Source organism: Schistocerca nitens, chromosome 3 (genome assembly GCF_023898315.1).
Source record: "Schistocerca nitens isolate TAMUIC-IGC-003100 chromosome 3, iqSchNite1.1, whole genome shotgun sequence".
Classification (NCBI taxonomy): Eukaryota; Metazoa; Arthropoda; class Insecta; order Orthoptera; family Acrididae; genus Schistocerca; species Schistocerca nitens.
The window spans coordinates 368,055,323-368,074,856 of record NC_064616.1 but is presented as its reverse complement, the minus strand read 5'-3'; the positions used below and the strand labels follow the sequence as shown (position 1 = coordinate 368,074,856).

Sequence of the window (19,534 nt, the reverse complement as noted above, 5' to 3'; positions counted from 1 at the left end):
TACAATTCCTTGACTAAGAAAAATGGAGTCTATATACGTCCACAAGTCTATGCAGGGATCAAAAGCATCAGTCTTGAACCGTTGATAGACTAAACGAGTCATAATCGCAACATTTGTAATGGGTACAGTGTGTAACCAAAACAAGTATTCCACACGCTAAGTGTGGCCTCAGAGTAATTCGACCACACAAAAGAAGCAATTTTAGCGCTGTCTGTCCGTTTTATCTGCTAAAAGGCGGGAGCAGGCCTTCATGTTACCCGAAGCGGGCTGATCACGCACGAGTCTGGGCAACTGACTGTCACAACAATTTCCGGCTATAAGTATCTAAAAGACCGATATTTGTCACACTTAATATTACAAAGAAAATGCCACTACCCTGGAATAAAACCCCACCCTGCTTTCCACTGACAAATGACATTGTCACCCACGTAACCAAGTGCTCCTTATTTTTTCTTTCGCACTATGAGCACAACTGTTGTTTACTCGTCATTTGTTTTTCTGTTAACGGGAACGCAGTTGATAATGGAATGACGATTATCTTCTAGGAGGAAGAGATAGTGAGACCTGGGAAGTATTTTGCAAATGACAAGTCTTTTCTCTTGCAATTATTGAAGTTATACAATTTCAAAACCTGCTCTTTTACTGCTTACAGTAGATTGTGCATTACATATTTCTGTTTTCGGAAGTTGGTAAGCTGAGAATTACGTTAGCAATTTTCCTGATTTTTCGGCTCAATACAAAACACAAGAACAAAAAGTGATTATAAGAAGGATAAAAAGAAATACTGCGAAATTATATTAAAAAATGAAGACGTAAAAGGTAAACACCTTGAAATGTGACTTGTGAATGAGAAACCCGCTATGTAATCTTTCATTATATGCAGAATGTACGTGGCGTCACTAGTACGTACTTTGTGTAATTGAGCGGAATTACTAATCATTTCCATATCTTAGCAGGTAGTACACTTCGAGCCAGTCTGACGTGGATTGCATTTCGCTTCCACGATATTACAGTTTTAATAGCCAGAAGTGTGTTACTGGCATTGGTGCAGATATCAGCGCGTGTGGAATACTTTCGAAGTCGAAGGTGATATGTTACCTACCAAAAGTAGTCCCAACGAACAGTAGATATATGCTTCAGTACTGCAGTAAAGAGAATTGTGTGGTAAGTGGTAACTGTGATCTATCCTGTACCTAAATTCTGACTATTCCTGACGCACTAAGTGCGAGACATTCCTCTCACATTATAGCTAGCTCGTTAGTTCACGTGACTGCTGTTGGCCCTGTTTCGTCTGAGATTTTATACAACGATTTGTACGAACATTATACAGAATGTTCGGAAGTTCACGTTACAGACTTCTAGAACTTGTACAGGGAAGTGAGTAGATAATATTCTGAACTGGAAAACATGTCCGGAAACGCTACCACTTTTACAAGTAACTGATAAAGCATGACCCAGTACATCACTTGTTTTACAGTTCCAGTCATTAATAGCCAAAGAAATTGCTCGTGTACTCGTTGACGGTATCTCTTCAACGTGATGCAGTACGGCCTCTTCCAGTTCGGGTGTGCGAAATCTCCGTGGATCACCACAGTCACGCCTGCTGACGGTGAAGGTACCCTTTCTCGAACTGTTGCGTAATTATGGAGAGAAGGGTATGCGATGTAGTCGGAGTTGTGGAGAACGATCTTGATAAAGGCCACGAGCAGCTCTTCCAGTACTGTGAGCTTTGCCATTCAGAAGGATGAAGTCGGTGTATTCTGCAAACGTATACTCAGCTATGTTGCTCTAACACTCACAAACCCGTCAATGAGACTCGAACCAGGACAGAGAGGAAGGCAGACGTCAAATGACATCAGCCGGTCCGCCGTAACCACCCCATACCGTGACTGTCCTGTCGCATACCTACCCAACAATCATGTTTTCAAACGTCTATAGCCGGCCGGGGTGGCCGAGCGGTTATAGGCGCTACAGTCTGGAACCGCGCAACCGCTACGGTCGCAGGTTCGAATCCTGCTTCGGGCATGGTTGTGTGTGATGTCCTTAGGTTAGTTAGGTTTAAGTAGTTCTAAGTTCTAGGGGACTGATGACCTCAGAAGTTAAGTCCCATAGTGCTCAGAGCCATTTGAACCAGCCAAACGGCTATAGCACGGAAAAGGTATGTTTCCGGACATGTGTTCCTATTCAATACATTATGTATTCATTCGCCTCTACAAGTATAGAGGTTTGAAACGGGAATTTCCAAACACACCGTATATATACAGCAAAGAAGTTCAGAAACACTTCTATAAAGAAAAAAATGTTTTAAATACGCAATATATTAAAGTAAAGATAATTCCATTTAATGCGAAGAAAGAGATGAAATGAAATAAAATATCGTAAATGTATGTTCAGATTATAATAAAAGAGTTGCACTTTAATAGTGGCCATTATTTATTTACAACTTACACAAAATAAATACTTCATAAAGTTCCAACATACTGATGGTGAATAGCACCAGGTACTGGGGCAATTAAATCTTTATTTACCTACAATAGTCGTCAAAGTTGCGATAATAGTCATTTCTTTGTGGTAAATAGTTTCGGATCATCAAATCCATTTTCAACCCATGGCCTTAGAAGTAGGTGAATGGTACAGTTCGCAGCAAAGTACATGTCAGTAGCCAAATATTCATATTCCTCAACAGTAGTCGAATGAGCATACAACGTTAACTGTTTCTGATCGAACGAAGATTGCTGGTGACTGCTTTGAAGGAGAGTAAACCTTTGGAACAGATATTTATTTTGTATAAATAGTAAATATATGTTGTTGTTGTTGTGGTCTTCAGTCCTGAGACTGGTTTGATGCAGCTCTCCATGCTACTCGATCCTGTGCAAGCTTCTTCATCTCCCAGTACCTACTGCAGCCTATATCCTTCTGAATCTGCTTAGTGTATACATCTCTTGGTCTCCCTCTACGATTTTTACCCTCCACGCTGCCCTCCAATACTAAATTTGTGATCCCTCGATGCCTCAGAACATGTCCTACCAACCGATCCCTTCTTCTAGTCAAGTTGTGCCACAAACTCCTCTTCTCCCCAATTCTATTCAAGACCTCATTAGTTCTGTGATCGATCCATCTAATCTTCAGCATTCTTCTGTAGCACCACATTTCGAAAGCTTCTATTCTCTTCTTGTCTAAACTGCGCCGGCCGAAGTGGCCGTGCGGTTAAAGGCGCTGCAGTCTGGAACCGCAAGACCGCTACGGTCGCAGGTTCGAATCCTGCCTCGGGCATGGATGTTTGTGATGTCCTTAGGTTAGTTAGGTTTAACTAGTTCTAAGTTCTAGGGGACTAATGACCTCAGCAGTTGAGTCCCATAGTGCTCAGAGCCATTTGAACCATCTTGTCTAAACTATTTATCGTCCACGTTTCACTTCCATACGTGGCTACACTCCATACAAATACTTTCAGAAACGAATTCGTGATACTTAAATCGATACTCGATGTTAACAAATTTCTCTTCTTCAGAAACGCTTTCCTTGCCATTGCCAGTCTACATTTTATATCCTCTCTACTTCGACCATCATCAATTATTTTGCTCCCCAAATAGCAAAACTCCTTTACAACTTTAAGTGTCTCATTTCCTAATCAAATTCCCTCAGCATCACCCGACTTGATTCGACTACATTCCATTATCCTCGTTTTGCTTTTGTTGATGTTCATCTTATACCCTCCTTTCAAGTCACTGTCCATTCCGTTCAACTGCTCTTCCAAGTCCTTTGCTGTCTCTGACAGAATTACAATGTCATCGGCGAACATCAAAGTTTTTATTTCTTATTTAAGTATATATTGGCCACTATTAAAGTTCCAAACTTCGTAGAAGTGAAGTACTGTGAGATGAGCAGTTAGCTGAGCTTGTCGATTGGTGTTGCAGATGTGGCAAGACATCGAGAGCATCCTGCTGAACCAGCCGGCGGCGCCGCAGGCGTCACCGGTGAGCCTGTGCGCATCGTGGACGGTGCTGGGCCCGCCGTCGCCGCCCCCACCCCCGCCGCCCCCGCAGGCGGCGCCCACCGCCATCGGCACCCCCTCCTACCCGGACGTGGACGAGGACGAGCCGCTCGCCTACCAGGGCGAGGAGTTCGTCGACTTGGACATGCTGATCAACTACGCCGCCGAGCAGCACAACTTCTACCCGCAGGGCGGCGACTGCAAGGACGCCGCGCCGGCGCCGGCGCCGGCACAACCGCAGCAGCAGCAGCCCGACGACGGCGCAGTGTGCTTCGGGGACGCGAGCGCCGGCAGCGACGAGCAGGACGTGCTGAGGCTGGGCGACGTGGCCAGGGGGTTCCAGCCGGCCACCTCCTACAACGGCCTCATGACGATCGTGCCGGCGCAGCAGCAGGCGCAGGTGGCGTACAGCCACGGTCAGATCTCCCCTCCGGCCAGCCCGGAGAACCAGGACCTGGGCAAGGCGCTGGCCGCCGGCGCGCTGGTGGCGCAGCCGGCCGCCACGGCGCTCGCCAAGATCATGACGCCGCCGTCGTCGCCCAACCTCGCCGACCTGCTGTCGCAGCCGCAGCCGCAGCCGCAGGCACCGCCCCCGCCGCCGCCACCGCCGCCGCCGCAGCAGCAGCAGCCGGCGCAGCCCTTCCAACCCGCCGTCGACGGCGGCCACAAGCCGAAGCGCTGTCGGCGCAGCTGCGGCCGCAAGAAGCTGACGACGCACACGTGCTCGCACCCGGGCTGCGGCAAGACGTACACCAAGTCGTCGCACCTGAAGGCGCACCTGCGCACGCACACGGGCGAGAAGCCGTACCAGTGCGGCTGGAAGGGCTGCGGCTGGAAGTTCGCGCGCTCCGACGAGCTGACGCGCCACTACCGCAAGCACACGGGCGACCGGCCCTTCCAGTGCCGGCTGTGCGAGCGCGCCTTCTCGCGCTCCGACCACCTGTCGCTGCACATGAAGAGGCACGTCAGCGTCTGAGGGGTCCTTCCGCACCCATCCGAGCAGTTACCAGCGCCTGTGGACGTTACCCGTTTGTGCGAACTGGGCTAAATGGCAGCGCGCCGCCGCCCCACTGTCGCCGTTACCTTTTGCGTAAACTTTCAGATACCCGAGTGGATAGTAGTCACTGTAGGAATGTAAATATTTTAAAGGTTACCATACTGCACTCGTGATTTAGTACACAGAAAATGACACTACGAACACCTAAATGTGCTATAAAGAATACGATCTTTAAAATACTCATTTAAATACGTCTTATAGTAGCTTTAATGGTCAAACATATGCCGACGAAGCCATATTTGTTTTCTGTGTGCCATTCGTATAGAGAGTAAGCGAGTGACGACGTGATGTAAGTTGAAAGACACTGTTCTGAAGTATCGCGTAATGCGAGATTTATTGTGGGCTGTGTGAATGTGTGTACACTATTAAGAAAAACTGTGTTTTCTCTAATGTTTTACTGTATGTGAATCTGATGTTCAGTATTTGTGCAGCATTTGCTGAAATCTCCGACGGAATGAACTTCGATTTGTCCTGAGAGGACGCGCAGCATCTATTATTAAATTGTTTCATTAGATTGGAAAGATGACTGTTAGACTCTCACTATTCAAATATTTCGAATTAACAATGATCACCACAGCACATATTAACAATCTCAACTGAAGTAAACTCTGCCTTAATCTTATGAAAGACATGTCTGAGGAAAAAGAATATGTGTACAGTACTTTGAACAACAAGTATGTGAACTTGAAAATGACAGACATTTTCCATTGTAACTTGTTTTTATTCTTAATCAAACTTTGTGTCTTCTAGAAAAAGTTTAACTGGCTAAGTAACGAATCGTTCAAAAGATTGTATGTGAAGCCTTCAGGGACAAATTATCTGAATTTTTAAGCAATACCTTATCTAACAATATACCCTTTTAAGAAACAGCTGAATTTTTGCACACTTTGAGTAAGTCTTAAGTACAAAGATGTCTTGTCGATATTTGAGAAATTAAGATTACTTTCTCTTTCTCAAATATGTGTGTGTACCAATGGGAACTAAAAATAGGAATAAATTTAATATATACGCATGAAAAGTACATCTTAATATTATTCCTGTATTCATCTAAATAACTCCGATTGTTAGTATTAATAGGTGACTTACTCCATCCGATTTATTGTTGAATGTCTGTCATATGGGCAATTCACAGACCACAGAGCGTTGTTATACTGGTACACTTTGTGCTACAAATCAAACAGAGAAGTCATCTACAAGAACGGCGTAATTATCTGTCCCAAGAGACCAATGCCAGCATCAGGATGGTCAGCTCCGCGTTGAGGTAACTGGACCAGTAAATCAGATCATCTGTTCTGTTTCGTAGTGAGAGGGCTGGGAGTCTTGGTTTCCCCGTCCAGGCGACTAGGATATCATTAGAAACGAATCAGAAATAATTGTCCCCCTATCCACACTAAACAGCTCCACAGACTGACAGTTTTTGTACCTAGCGCCGTGACTGTGCGGTGCTACTATATGAACTTGGTTTTCATAAACAAAAAGCTAATCACAAACCAAATAATATAATTTCGATTTTTCTCCCAACGCACGATACCAGAGGGCTGTTGAACACATGAAATATGTTTTACATTGTGCTGTTTTTATGGATGTGTACAGTTTCTATAAGAGCTGTAGGTGTGGTTCAAATGGCTCTGAGCACTATGCAACTTAACTTCTGAGGTCATCAGTCGCCTACAGCTTAGAACTAATTAAACCTAACTAACCTAAGGACGCCGGCCGAAGTGGCCGTGCGGTTAAAGGCGCTACAGTCTGGAACCGCAAGACCGCTACGGTCGCAGGTTCGAATCCTGCCTCGGGCATGGATGTTTGTAATGTCCTTAGGTTAGTTAGGTTTATCTAGTTCTAAGTTCTAGGGGACTAATGACCTCAGCAGTTGAGTCCCATAGTGCTCAGAGCCATTTGAACCATAACCTAAGGACATCACAAACATCCATGCCTGAGGCAGGATTCGAACCTGCGACTGTAGCGGTCGCTCGGCTCCAGACTGTTGCGCCTAGAACCGCACGGCTCCTCTGGCCGGCGCAGTAGGTGTGATTACTACGTATTACAAAACGTAATAACACTCTTGCGCATTACGTAGTATGATGGGGAGTAATTTCACCACGAGAACTTGATGTTTTATGACTGGTTTTCTTAGAATCCCGATTTGAATTGGACTAAATATTTGTTGGGATCTTCGCACTTGTTCTCACTGCGTAAACTTGATTCTCGCGCCATCTTAAAAATTTTGGTACCATAGACACAAAAGATAATACAGAGGAAATACAATTAGGAACAGACCATTCTGAACGAAAGTCAATAAACTGTGTAGTAGGACGATGTTGCTCTTTATCACTACTTCTATCAAACGTGAAAGCCAATGGAACTGGAAGACAGTGGAGATTAGAAATTCATGGAAATATTTATCTTCAATGAAATAACACCTCAGATATATGTAGACGATCGTTTCTCTTTTTTAATGTTGACATAAACTGCCAATTTCTCATTCACCGTCTAAATTGTATAGCAAAAGTTGGTACTATGGTAATCTCAACAACGGAAAGTAGACACGGCCTTCAAGGCAAAATGTACATCACAAGCAAAATTTCTTTAGACAGGTCATTAACAGAGCATATCAGTTCCTCTAAGGATTTAGACTATATAATTTTTTTATGAAGATGATCGTACGGAATATGAAACTAAAATAGGCTACTCAGACAAATCAATCAGATTTTCAAAAGAATACAACCAGCAAAGCAGTTAAGATTAACAACTTACAAGACTCTACCACAACCAATCTTGTGTTATCGTAGTGAAGTATGGCTCATTCGAAATGAAGGCAGAAAACGCTTAGCAGCCATTGAAATGGAATTTCAGATGAGAACTACTTGATATAATCTTCTAGATTATGAACGCATTGGCCGTATCATGTTAGAACAGAACTGCAATTACGAGTTCTAAATCACATTCCCAGAGGACTATATGTCGGCCATACACGACCGTAGAACTATTAAGTGAATGGAATATGAAATAGAAGTTGACTCCCTGACCATACAGTTCGGGCACGTTGTTGCATGATCTGTATTTGAAGTTTCAACCGTCTTTGCATCACAATGATGTCTGTTGTCACAAGCCAGTCAGTGTATCTTAGTGATAATTGTGATTGGGTGCTATTTGCGGCAGGTGTGTTTGCTACTCTTTACTGCAAACAATTTTCTTGTGAAACTTCCTGGCAGATTAAAACTGTGTGCCGGACCGAGACTCGAACTCGGGACCTTTCGCAGGAGAGCTTCTGTAAAGTTTGGAAGGTAGGAGACGAGGTAGTGACAGAAGTAAAGCTGTGAGGACGGGGCGTGAGTCGTGCTTGGGTAGCTCAGTTGGTAGAGCACTTGCCCGCGAAAGGCAAAGGTTTCCAGTTCTAGTCTCGGTCCGGCACACAGTTTTAATCTGCCAGGAAGTTTCATATCAGCGCACACTCCGCTACAGAGTGAAAATCTCATTCTGGAATTTTCTTGTGGTCTGGGAAACACTTAGTCTTTTGAGGACAAGTAAGTAGCTGTTGGAACGGCTTTGATTTGGACAGCTGGACTATAGTGGAGGGAACAGTAGTATGTTGACCACAGGCCCGTCCAAATGAAGAACTCGCGTCGCGTGGGCTCCTGGGACCCTATTTTCATTAATGTTCCTTAGTTCTCATTTGTACGTCTCCAGATAAGTTACGTACAGATTTCTTTCATTTGATTTTGCTGCTATAACTGGCACACACAGTAACGAGAAACTTAAAACGCATGACGAAAGAAGGATTTCAGATTAGAGAAGAACTTCTTCCCTGGGACGATATCATTTTCAACGAGTTAAGGAAAACACACAGAACATAAATCTGCATGAATGTCCAGGGATTGAACCGCGGTCTTCCTGAATGCAAGTCCATTGTCTTAACCGTTACGCCATCTCCCTTCGACGTATCACAGCGTAATACAACCATGCGGATTCATACGCCGTCATCCAGTTACATGCAAATCCGTTACGAAGGCTCATACAAATTTCTGAGCGGGTATCCAGCGTACACCTCATGCTGGTCTGGAACGTTATAAAATTTGAATGCGCGGTAAATTATGGCAGGGAGAGGAAATTCCTAAGCAGGCTGTGGTTGCACGTGCTTTGTGGCGAGCGAATATATTCTTGCACAGTAATATACTGATCCAAGGTCGCCCGGAGCCGCCGGCGTGTGCAGTCGCCCGCCGTAGCTGGCGCGCAACCTGAGAAGCTGCAACATCGCATTCTCCAACACTCTTGCACGTACGACGATCGTCACCTTCACTTTTCCATTCGAAGAGAATTTCCGCTGCTAGTGTCTTTTGAATGACTCCACTCTCTTTTGTTTCTGAGTAAGCAAAATTAAGACATGAAAGCGTCCATATTTGATACCGGAAACGTAGTTAGCAATTGCTGGTGTGGCTCCCAAGACAATTTCTCATTGAGTTGTAATGTGATGTCGATAGTCAAAAGATTTTCTTGGGGTTTTGAATCAAGCAGCTCTTCAGAGTGTGCTTCGTACAGGACTTATCCCGTGACACTTCGAATGAATGAAGAACCGAGGTGATTTCACATGACAATCGGTATTTCTCGCTATGTTCCCATTTGGTTTAAGTTTTTATTTTAATTTGATTTTATTTACACGTTTAGTTCCGTGAGACAAAACTGAGGAGTCAGTCTCCGTCGTTATGGAACGAGTGAGTACATGAAATTTCGTCAGAAAACTTAACAATAAACAAAATAAAAGTTACACGAACTCTATGTGGAGGACAAGCTTCTGACTACATATTAGCGTAATCAACACTAACACAGTAATTTGCTTAAATTTTTCCCGAGACGTCCCCTACAGCATAGAAGGAATGAACTATGAGGAAATTCTTCAATATACATTTGAAAATGAGAGGATTACTGCATTTTTTTAAATTATTGTGGCAAGATTATCAAAAATTTATGCAGCAGAATATTGTACCCCTTTCTGCCTAAGAGTCAAGCAGGTGTAATCCCAATGCAGACTGGATGTCAGCCTAGTGTTAACTGAGTGAGTGCTGGTAATTCTTGGGAATAAGGTGAATTTGTTAACAATAAACGACACTAAAGAAAATATATTGTGAGAGGCCAGTGTCAGAATTCCCAGCCTCCTGCACAGGGCCTGAACTTAGTTGATAAGCAGTAAGTGAAGTTAGTGACTAATTTTCGTGTTGGACTACCACTTACAGCAGATATTGTTGTAATGGTAAATATAGTAGTATTCATCGAAATTTAATTTCCCTGAAACATGTGCATTCACTCCAAAGGCTCTCGATCTAACGTTTGCGGCCGGCCGCGGTGGTCTAGCGGTTCTAGGCGCGCAGTCCGGAACCGCGCGACTGCTACGGTCGCAGGTTCGAATCCTGCCTCGGGCATGGATGTGTGTGATGTCCTTAGGTTAGTTAGATTTAAGTAGTTCTAAGTTCTAGGGGATGATGACCACAGATGTTAAGTCCCATAGTGCTCAGAACCATTTTAACGTTCGCGATACTAGGTAATAATCAGTCGATTCTCAGGAGATGCAGGAGGATTCGCTTTGTATGCAGTAATGATGCAAGACTTCCATGATACTATGTAACGCGTGACTATTGTGTCTAATCTAACGGAGGATATTCTCTTTATACGATAAGAAAAAATATAAATTTCTCTTTCCATTTTATTAAGAATGTGAATGTGACGAGTAGTAGCATAGTACCGTAATTCCCTTGTGCTTCTCACAATAGTCTCGTAACATTCAGCGCTCGTTCTGATTCTCCAAAACTTTGTGTAGCGGGACATTGTTTTGAAAAGAGACAGCTTTACATTACTAGAAACTTTTACAGAATCGCATATTATTTAAAAACAATATTCTAGGTACGAAATTAAATAAAAAAACAAAAAAGGGAGACTGTCCACATTACTAAGGAATTATTTGTCGTGGTGTATCAGTGCACGACTTTTTTTGATGTTGAACTATGAATAATTTCACAATATACGAACAGCTTAGTGGCTGTGGACGACCAGTCTGCAACAGACGTGTTTATGCTCTCCTCCTGAAAAGCTCTTCTTGGGGTGGTTGACACAAAATACAAGAGACTGATGCGGCAAATTTGTGTTCTTACGAAATATGTTTAATTAGCGGTAGTCATATTAAAATTAGGAGACACTTTTACATTTCGTTTCCTGTGAGGTCACGCAGGAGCTCAATCATTTTCACCTTAGACCGTAAACTATTTGTCCACTATTGCTGAATAAATCGATTTTAATGAAACTTGCCACAGCAGAAGGAAACAGTTCAAAGTCAAAAAACAGTAGCACAAGTATAAGTCACATAAAACAATTCCGTAATAATGGGAGCAGTTTCAGTTTTTCTTGACAGGCAATAAAAACTGTCATCAACTTTGAAACATGATGTAACCATCTGAGAAGTTGGTTTCTGCCAAATAAGAAAGTTGTTTCTCAGTTATTAAAGCGAATATAAGTAGACGAAAAAAGTACTCAAATATTGTAATTTTCACATTTTTGGGTTCGATATCAGCATATACACAGATTAATAAGTGCTAATCTCATCATAAGTGCAACAATATTTGTGGAAAGATGAGTTATGTGGGCTACAGAAATAATGGTTACTGTTGGGATTTAGTCTGTTTCGGAGAGTCAGCGGGAGTCTATTGGTGATAATGTCATTTACAGTAATTGCAAACTGAGAACTACAAACATTTGCGGTCTAAGAATGACGTGCAAAAACTGTGGCAACTGAATGAAAGGTTGATTCTGAAGCGTTCTCGTTTTAGTTTGGAGCATTGTTTTCTTGAAACGTCTGGCGAAAAACGGAGAGAGGTCGTCGGAAATTACAGTTCGTCCTATTTCAAGGTAAGTACGGCAGTGTTCTACGAGCGAGAGCACCAGTGTGAATGCGTCAGCACCGGTTTATTACACAACACGAGTTGCCTTTGATGTGTCTACAATCATTCTCTTTCGCACTCGTTTTTATTTTTTGCAGTTTATGGCGTGTTTTAATCCTTCTCGAATACAGATAGTTCTCTCCACCCAAATCTCGAGTAGACAATAAAAAGGCAAGGTTTGAGTTCAGCTCCCTCTCCAGCAGACGGTTTTAATCTGTCAGGAAGTTTTCGAAATTAAAAATAAGTTTGAAATTGTAGATACTGAGCGCATAAGGCGTATCGAAGAGAAACTTGTATGATAAGGAAGCCTAAAAAATAGATACTACTGAAGTTTAGAACATACTACTATAGGTCACGGCTCTTCGTCATTGTCATCAGCCACTGAATATCCACTGCTGGATGAAAGCTCCTCCAGGTTTATTCGATTATTTTTCAGGAATGAATCTGGGATTTTGTTAACTCTTGCACCGATATTTTGGCTGAGAACCTTTCAGCCATTCTCAAGGTAAGTTGCTAGCAAGACTTGCAAAGTACTTTACAATGTGGAATAAACGCATCCACCAGACCTGTCCAATTATATACAATCGTTTCACCTCTACGTGTTCTCCATTTCTTAGTATTATTTTGTGATTTTCATACGAAAAATCAATGTCTCGCTGCCATAAGCAAACACTGGTAACGCTTTTGCAATTACTGTCTTCAACAGCATAAAAGTCAAAAATTCGACAACAGGTTTTGTGATTCTACTCTTAAATTCTTCTCGAAAAGATCGTCATAGTACAGCATAGCCAGACAAAACTGGCCCGGAAAGTATTTCAAGCATCTTAAGATAAACAACCCTACTTACATGATGCTTACCTACGGCAGATGATGTAAGTCTGGTTGCTTATTGTAAGGTGCATGAAATATTTTCCTAGTCTGTTTTATTTCGCCCACCCCATACTTACAAACCGTATGAATAGCGTAAGAAGTGGAGAAGTAAGTAACAAATGGATGTCCATTAAGGCAATATTACGAAAAAGATAGTTGCTGCTCACCATTTAGCGGAGATGCTGAGTCTCAGATAGGCATAACAAAAATGGTGTCAGCTACTAAGCTGTCCGCAGCTCGTGGTCGTGCGGTAGCGTTCTCGCTTCCCACGCCCGGGTTCCCGGGTTCGATTCCCGGCGGGGTCAGGGATTTTCTCTGCCTCGTGATGACTGGGTGTTGTTTGTGATGTCCTTAGGTTAGTTAGGTTTAAGTAGTTCTAAGTTCTATGGGACTGATGACCATAGATGTTAAGTCCCATAGTGCTCAGAGCCATTTGAACCATTTGAAGCTACTAAGCTTTCGGCCGAAAAGGCCTTCATCAGAAGTAGAAAACATGAACACACAGACACACACACCCACTCATTCAAACGCAACTCACACATACATGAACACCGTCTCTGGATGCTGAGGCCAGAGAATCTGTTCATGTGTGTGTGAGTTGCGTTTGCGTGAGTGTGTTTGTGTATGTTGTCTACTTCTGATGAAGGCGTTTTCGGCCGAAAGCTTACTTGCTGACAGTCTTTTTGTTGTGCCTATCTGCGGCTCAGCATCTCCTCTGCATGGTGAGTAGCAACTATTCTGTTCATAATACAGGGTGTCTCTTAAGTCACTATCCATTTCAGTGAAGAAAGACAGTGATTGAAAAGCCAATTTTATTGTGCAGTTTTACACATATTCTACTGCCCTTCTACACGACTACCGTCTAAGTCAAAACACATACTCCATCTTTCACTAGTGGAACGAAATATGGACCTTAACATTTCAACTGTAATGTGGACTGCTGCTTCCCTGATACGATTCCGTAGATCAAGCAGATGATTCACTTTGCAAGTGTACACTTTAGACTTGATGTACCACTATGCAAAATAGTCTAAAGGAGTAAGGTCTGGTGAACAGGAAGCCCACAGCCGAGGTGATCCTCTGCCGATACACCTCCCTGGAAAGGTTCTGTTCAGGTAATCACGGACGGTGTGTGCAAAATGTAGAGTTGCACCATCTTGCTGAAAGATAACCGTATCCCATATGACATCATCCTAAAGCTGCGGTTCTAAGAAGTTGAGGTAACCGTTACCTGTACCAACAGTCAACCTTTCGGCAAAGAAAAATGGACCATACAGTTTTGCTCTTGTCACATTGAACCAAAAAATTGACATTCGGTGTATCACGTTCCCACTCCGATACCTCATGTGGCTCTTCATAAGCCCCTATTCGGCTGTTGTATCTTTGCACTTTCCCACAAAGGTGGAATGTGGCTTCATCGGAGTATAAAATATTGTCCATTAAATTCTCGTTCTCTAAAGATTCCAGGACGTCATAACACATTGCCCGACGACAGGCGCAATCCACGTCCTCAAGATGGTGCAGAATCAGAATATGATAAGGACGTTCTCGTAGAGTGGAACGTAGGATTTTCCACACTGTGTTGCGAAGGATATTCAGCTTCCTACAGAGGCATCGCGTTGATATCTTCGGACTCCTATCACTGGAAATTTGAACCTGCTGCATTGTTTCCGCCGACACGTGTTGTCGTCCATGACGTGCCTCATCACGCAAAATGGCGGTAAGTTTCAATTTGTTCACAAGCAGACGAATGTGTGCCCTTGATGGGGTTGGTCTGTGGAATTTACCGGTAAATTCCACTCTGACGTCGTCATATGACAATCCGCGTCTCCGTGCACGAAAGATGGTAACCCATTCTTCTGTGCAAAACATCTTGCACGAAGGTACCAGTATCTGCAGAGAAAAGGAAAAATAAATCTCGTTTTCATGGGAATTGATAGTGACTTTAGAGACACATATACTACGGTAACAGTATATGAAGCGACAGGAAAATCCAATTAGTGTTGTCATGGAAATGACACCATGCACTGTCATTATTCCATCCTGGATTTTCCATTGTTTGATATCTATTAAGAAATTCTTTTAGAAAGAAGGTTTAATGGCAATAATCAAAGGCATACAAGCAGGTAATCCTAAAAAGTAAGTACTAAAGTAGGAAAAAATAAAATTTTAAAATGCGGGAGAGATTACTGAAAATGTCTTCTGTGATCACTGTGTGGACCTGAAAATATTAGTGTAAAAATCAATGCTTAACTATTAGAAATCAGCACAGAATTAACTTTCGTACAAAACAGCGAGAGAAATGATTTGAAATCCGTACATAATGACTTCAATCAGCTGCTGAGATTTAAAACTCAGCACGGTCGTATTTGTATTCGACCCTCAGTGACCGGAAGCGAGTCTAGAAAGAATTTTCTGTGGGGACAAAAGGAAAGCAAAGATAACTGCTTTTCGCACTGGTCAGATTAGCTGTTATGTGGTTCGTTGGTTGGTTGATAAGTTTCGAGAGAAAAACTGTCGCTGTATGAACTGTAGACAATGAGGTGAATGGGTTCACAGTCCTTAATGCTGCGGTACCTTTCAACTGATTTGCGTCAAATCTGATAAACTGAATCTTTTCTGTGGATTTCATAAGCCAGTCACGAGCGAAGATAGGAAGAAGGCGTGCTGGTGTTGCAAGCAGAGTGATTAGCGTCGTTGGCGGAGGGAAGCCAGATCCAGTAATGCATAACACATATGCTGCAAGCCAAACCTGTTCCTGCGCTATCCGTTAAGAGGTGAAAGCGGCTACCTACCTAAGCGTCTTGTTTTCGATAGCTGCTCGTGCGGTTTTGCTGTTCATTTTAACGCTCGCGAAGTTGGTGATTCGCTCGTGGGACGTATTTACGATTATGCAAGTTTTCTCATACCACTGGAATAGCAGATGTCGTAGAATTTTTCGCGCATGTCTAAGGGAGTCGAGGTATCTTCATTTGCATCTTCCGCATTCGGTTGCGTCAAAAATGTCTGAAACGTGCAGCTCTCGTTTCGCGGAGCTTTTGAAACGTCGTAGAGAATTTATTAAACTGCAAAGGCGTGAGACTTTCGATCTCCATTCCATGTAAACCCATTACTGGGCGTATTACGACCAAGCTCGCAAATCACTCGTGTCGAGGGCCTCTAGTTAACAGATACCCCGAGATATCTTACTCATACGGCACATGCAATTCCGAGGTGTCTCAGAACAGTAAGACTCAATGCTGGAATACAATTTTTTATCTGTGCTGATATCTGAGAATAAAATCACCGTCGTCTAGCTATTAACGCAGGTACCAGTAACAGAAAATTTGTAGAAACTTTACCTCACACCAGTTAGAAGTTCAGTGAGAGGGAAATAGGTTTCATGGGTAAAGGGATTGTTCAACATTGAGTCTACATCCTTCCGTAGCGTACAGTCTGCTCCGATTTGTTCAGCTGCGTAACATCTATGAAACTGGTGGGGAATGGTTCAACATAGACGTTACTACTTCGTGGTGGACGGTCGGAGCTATCAACCAAATCCCAGTTATTAGTAGCTTAGTTTCCGTATAAGTAACAGGCAATAAAGAAAAAAAAATCATATACAGAAACGCTTGGTCGCCACATTTGCTGATGTTACGATCTATTTTGTGAACAGGTAAGTGCTGCCGTCTCTCCTCTTCAAACCGTATGTGTCTCAGTACCCTAACTAAATCCACAGTTTCGATACTCTGGTGACGTAATATTGGTAGCTACAGATAGCAGCATGAAGCACACAACGACTGCACTTGTCACAGACTTTATCGTTTTGAGTACTTGCTTCAGGGCTTCAACCAAATACAGGTAAAATCAAAATATGTTCTTTTTCATGTAAACAAAATTACTAACGTCGTCTCCGAAGTGAACCTTTTAAATATTACATCTCTTCATCATATAATATTCGTCCATACGTTTTATGACAAGATGGGTATTTGCGAAGTTTTAAATTTCTGTTTAAAGAGTACAGGAACACTTTAAAAGCACCCACAACAGAAAAAATTTATTTCAGTCTTCCTCAGACACAATAATACATTCATAAATGGATAACAATGTAATTATATAAATGAAAATTTCTGACATAACTGTGTAAATTTGGTACACTGATATCTTAGACAACACCGTAATGCACTCGTGGGTTACTTGTGATATTCATATCATCACCTGTGTTCAAAAATGGCTCTGAGCACTATGGGACTCAACTGCTGTGGTCATCAGTCCACTAGAACTTAGAACTACTTGAACGTAACTAACCTAAGGACATCACACACATCCATGCCCGAGGCAGGATTCGAACCTGCGACCGTAGCAGTCGCACGGTTCCGGACTGCGCGCCTAGAACCGCGAGACAACCGCGGCCGGCTCACCTGTGTTCGTTGGTGGACTATACATTTGTGTCAAGAGCCAAAGATCCGAATATCATCAAAAACCTGAAGTACAGGTGACTCCATGTCTCGCCATAGGTAGTACACGTATTGTGACATTATTTGTGAGTCATTATGCTTAACGTATTTATGAACTTCTTTCCTTTTATATAAGATCTTTCGTGATTCATTACCGGATAAAGGTCCTGTTACACTACTTCCTAATTGTTTTCCATGAGCTTCACAGAGTAGGTAAGCAATTGTTTTGCTGCGTTGATTCTAGCTTAGGAATATATTAGTATTTCTAGTCTTATTCTTCTGTGATGCCTATATTGTTAGAATTTGTTCTGTCAAGAAATTACTAGATTCCACTTGTTTTTTCCACCCGTAAACCTATGAATCGGAGGCAAGTATCCAATATATTTTTGTTTCAGGTAGCATAGCATCCTGTCTTTCAATTAACATAACAACCAAAATGCGAAATCCCTGGAACATAAACCGGAAGTGTTGTGGAACAATGAAGGCAGAACCGCAAAGGGTTAATTCATGAAACTGTAGCTGCCAGTTGAGCCTCAACGTCACAAAAGTAAAATGCTGCGTGCAAATGTACCGAAAGGCGCACTATTGTTCGGTTACACGATTGACATTCAACCTCAAGGAGCGTTATAGCAGTAAAACATGAAGCAGCATGCGAACAGAATGACATACAATGGAACAACCACAAAAATTGATTGTAGCTGAATCAGATCCCCGATTAACTGGAGAATCCTGAGGAAATGAAATCGATAACCGGAGAAGGTAACTTAATAAAGACTCGTTTGCCTGACTGATGGACATTTGTCTTCAGTTTAGGATCCTTCCCAAACTGGATTAATTGTAGAGATGGATAAGTTTCAAAGAAGGGCTACGCGTTTGGTCACGGTTTAATGCAGTAAGAGCGAGAGCATTGCGGAGACACTCTCCAACTGCTGTGGTTTAGTTGACAACGTTTGCTTGAGGTAGACATTTTTATGTAACCACATGAAAGCTCACAAACTTCAGTTTCTATATCTACATACTCTTCGTTAATTCCGTATTCCCTTGTGTGGTACTGTAAAATGTGAGACTGTAACAGCCATAGTCTTGCACATGCCGAAATCCTAGCCTAGAGGGCGTTTGAAATGACAGCTTCCAGAAAGATTGGCGAGTTTTCAGTATCAATTCTGTCTGTGGATGTCCACAGAATGTCTGTTATGTTCCTGACTAGCCTACCATCTTTACCTTCAATTACTTTTATGGTGTCTTGGGCTTTCCTCCTGTTCTTTATTACTTCAAAAATAGATATTAAGTCATCAATGTGGGATTACGTCAACAAACTCTTAAATTGAGACATGGACAACTACATGAATGAAAGTGAAATGCAGACTGAGTATTATGTGAATAACAGAAGTGGCTTAGAAGAACCATCACTAAGCTGACTGGAAGTAGAGGAAGCTGTGAAAAGCATGAGCGAAGGAAAATGTAGTGGAGCTGATGAATTAAATGCAGATATGATCAATGTGGCAGGGACATATGGAATTCATTGGCTCTGCGCTGTGTTAAATGCAGTCTGGAGAGAGAACAAGATCCCTAGCGACTGGACCAAAAGTGTAATTATTCAACAAAGGCTAATAGAGAACTACTTCGAATTTTGTAGAGATATAAGATTGCTTCAGTATGCATTAAAATTTTTTGAGAAAATAATAGAAAAGAAGCGTCAAAGGATATATGAATCTCTCCTAGAAATAGAACAGTATGGGTTTAGGAGAAACAGGGGTACAATTGGTCCCATCTTTGCAACAAGAACGCTACTCGAAGGAATCTGGGAAAGAATAAAAGCATCACACTAGTATTTCTAGACATGAAAGAAAACTATGACAGTGTACGAAGTCCAAAACCTGGTAATGTCTAGAGAGTAGACATATACCCATGGCAAGAGAGTGAAGATGCTGTAGTGGACACAGTATTCGAATAGGAAATACAGAGTTTGGGAAATGTGGAGTCCGGCAGGGTAGTGCCTTGCGTCCACTGCTCTTCATTTCTGTGAAGGACGACATCATGACAAGGATAAAGGAGAAGTATGGACCTCAATTTAAAGTAATGGTGTCGCTGATGATGCAACATGAAGAGAAGCAAATGAAGTCCAGGAAAAACAGGATTATGGAGCAATCACTTTGAGATTTGTTCTGATAGTCAATCAATCAAAGATTGTAACCATGAAGGTAAGCAGACAAGGAGAAAGCCCGAGTAGCAGGTGAATGGAACACCCCTTGTGAAT

The 19,534-nt window shown here is 42.5% G+C and overlaps 1 protein-coding gene across 1 annotated transcript in view; it reads left to right on the top strand.

Moving 5' to 3' along the window:
• The window catches only part of LOC126249601 (Krueppel-like factor 2), a 168,700-nt gene extending 162,648 nt beyond the window's left edge, over window positions 1–6,052 (top strand). The window contains exon 2 of the mRNA XM_049951263.1: window positions 3,915–6,052. Coding sequence (XP_049807220.1) covers window positions 3,915–4,967 — 1,053 coding nt within the window. The 3' untranslated portion in view covers window positions 4,968–6,052. The remainder of the gene's footprint in view (window positions 1–3,914) is intronic.
• Window positions 6,053–19,534: the final 13,482 nt, after the last annotated feature.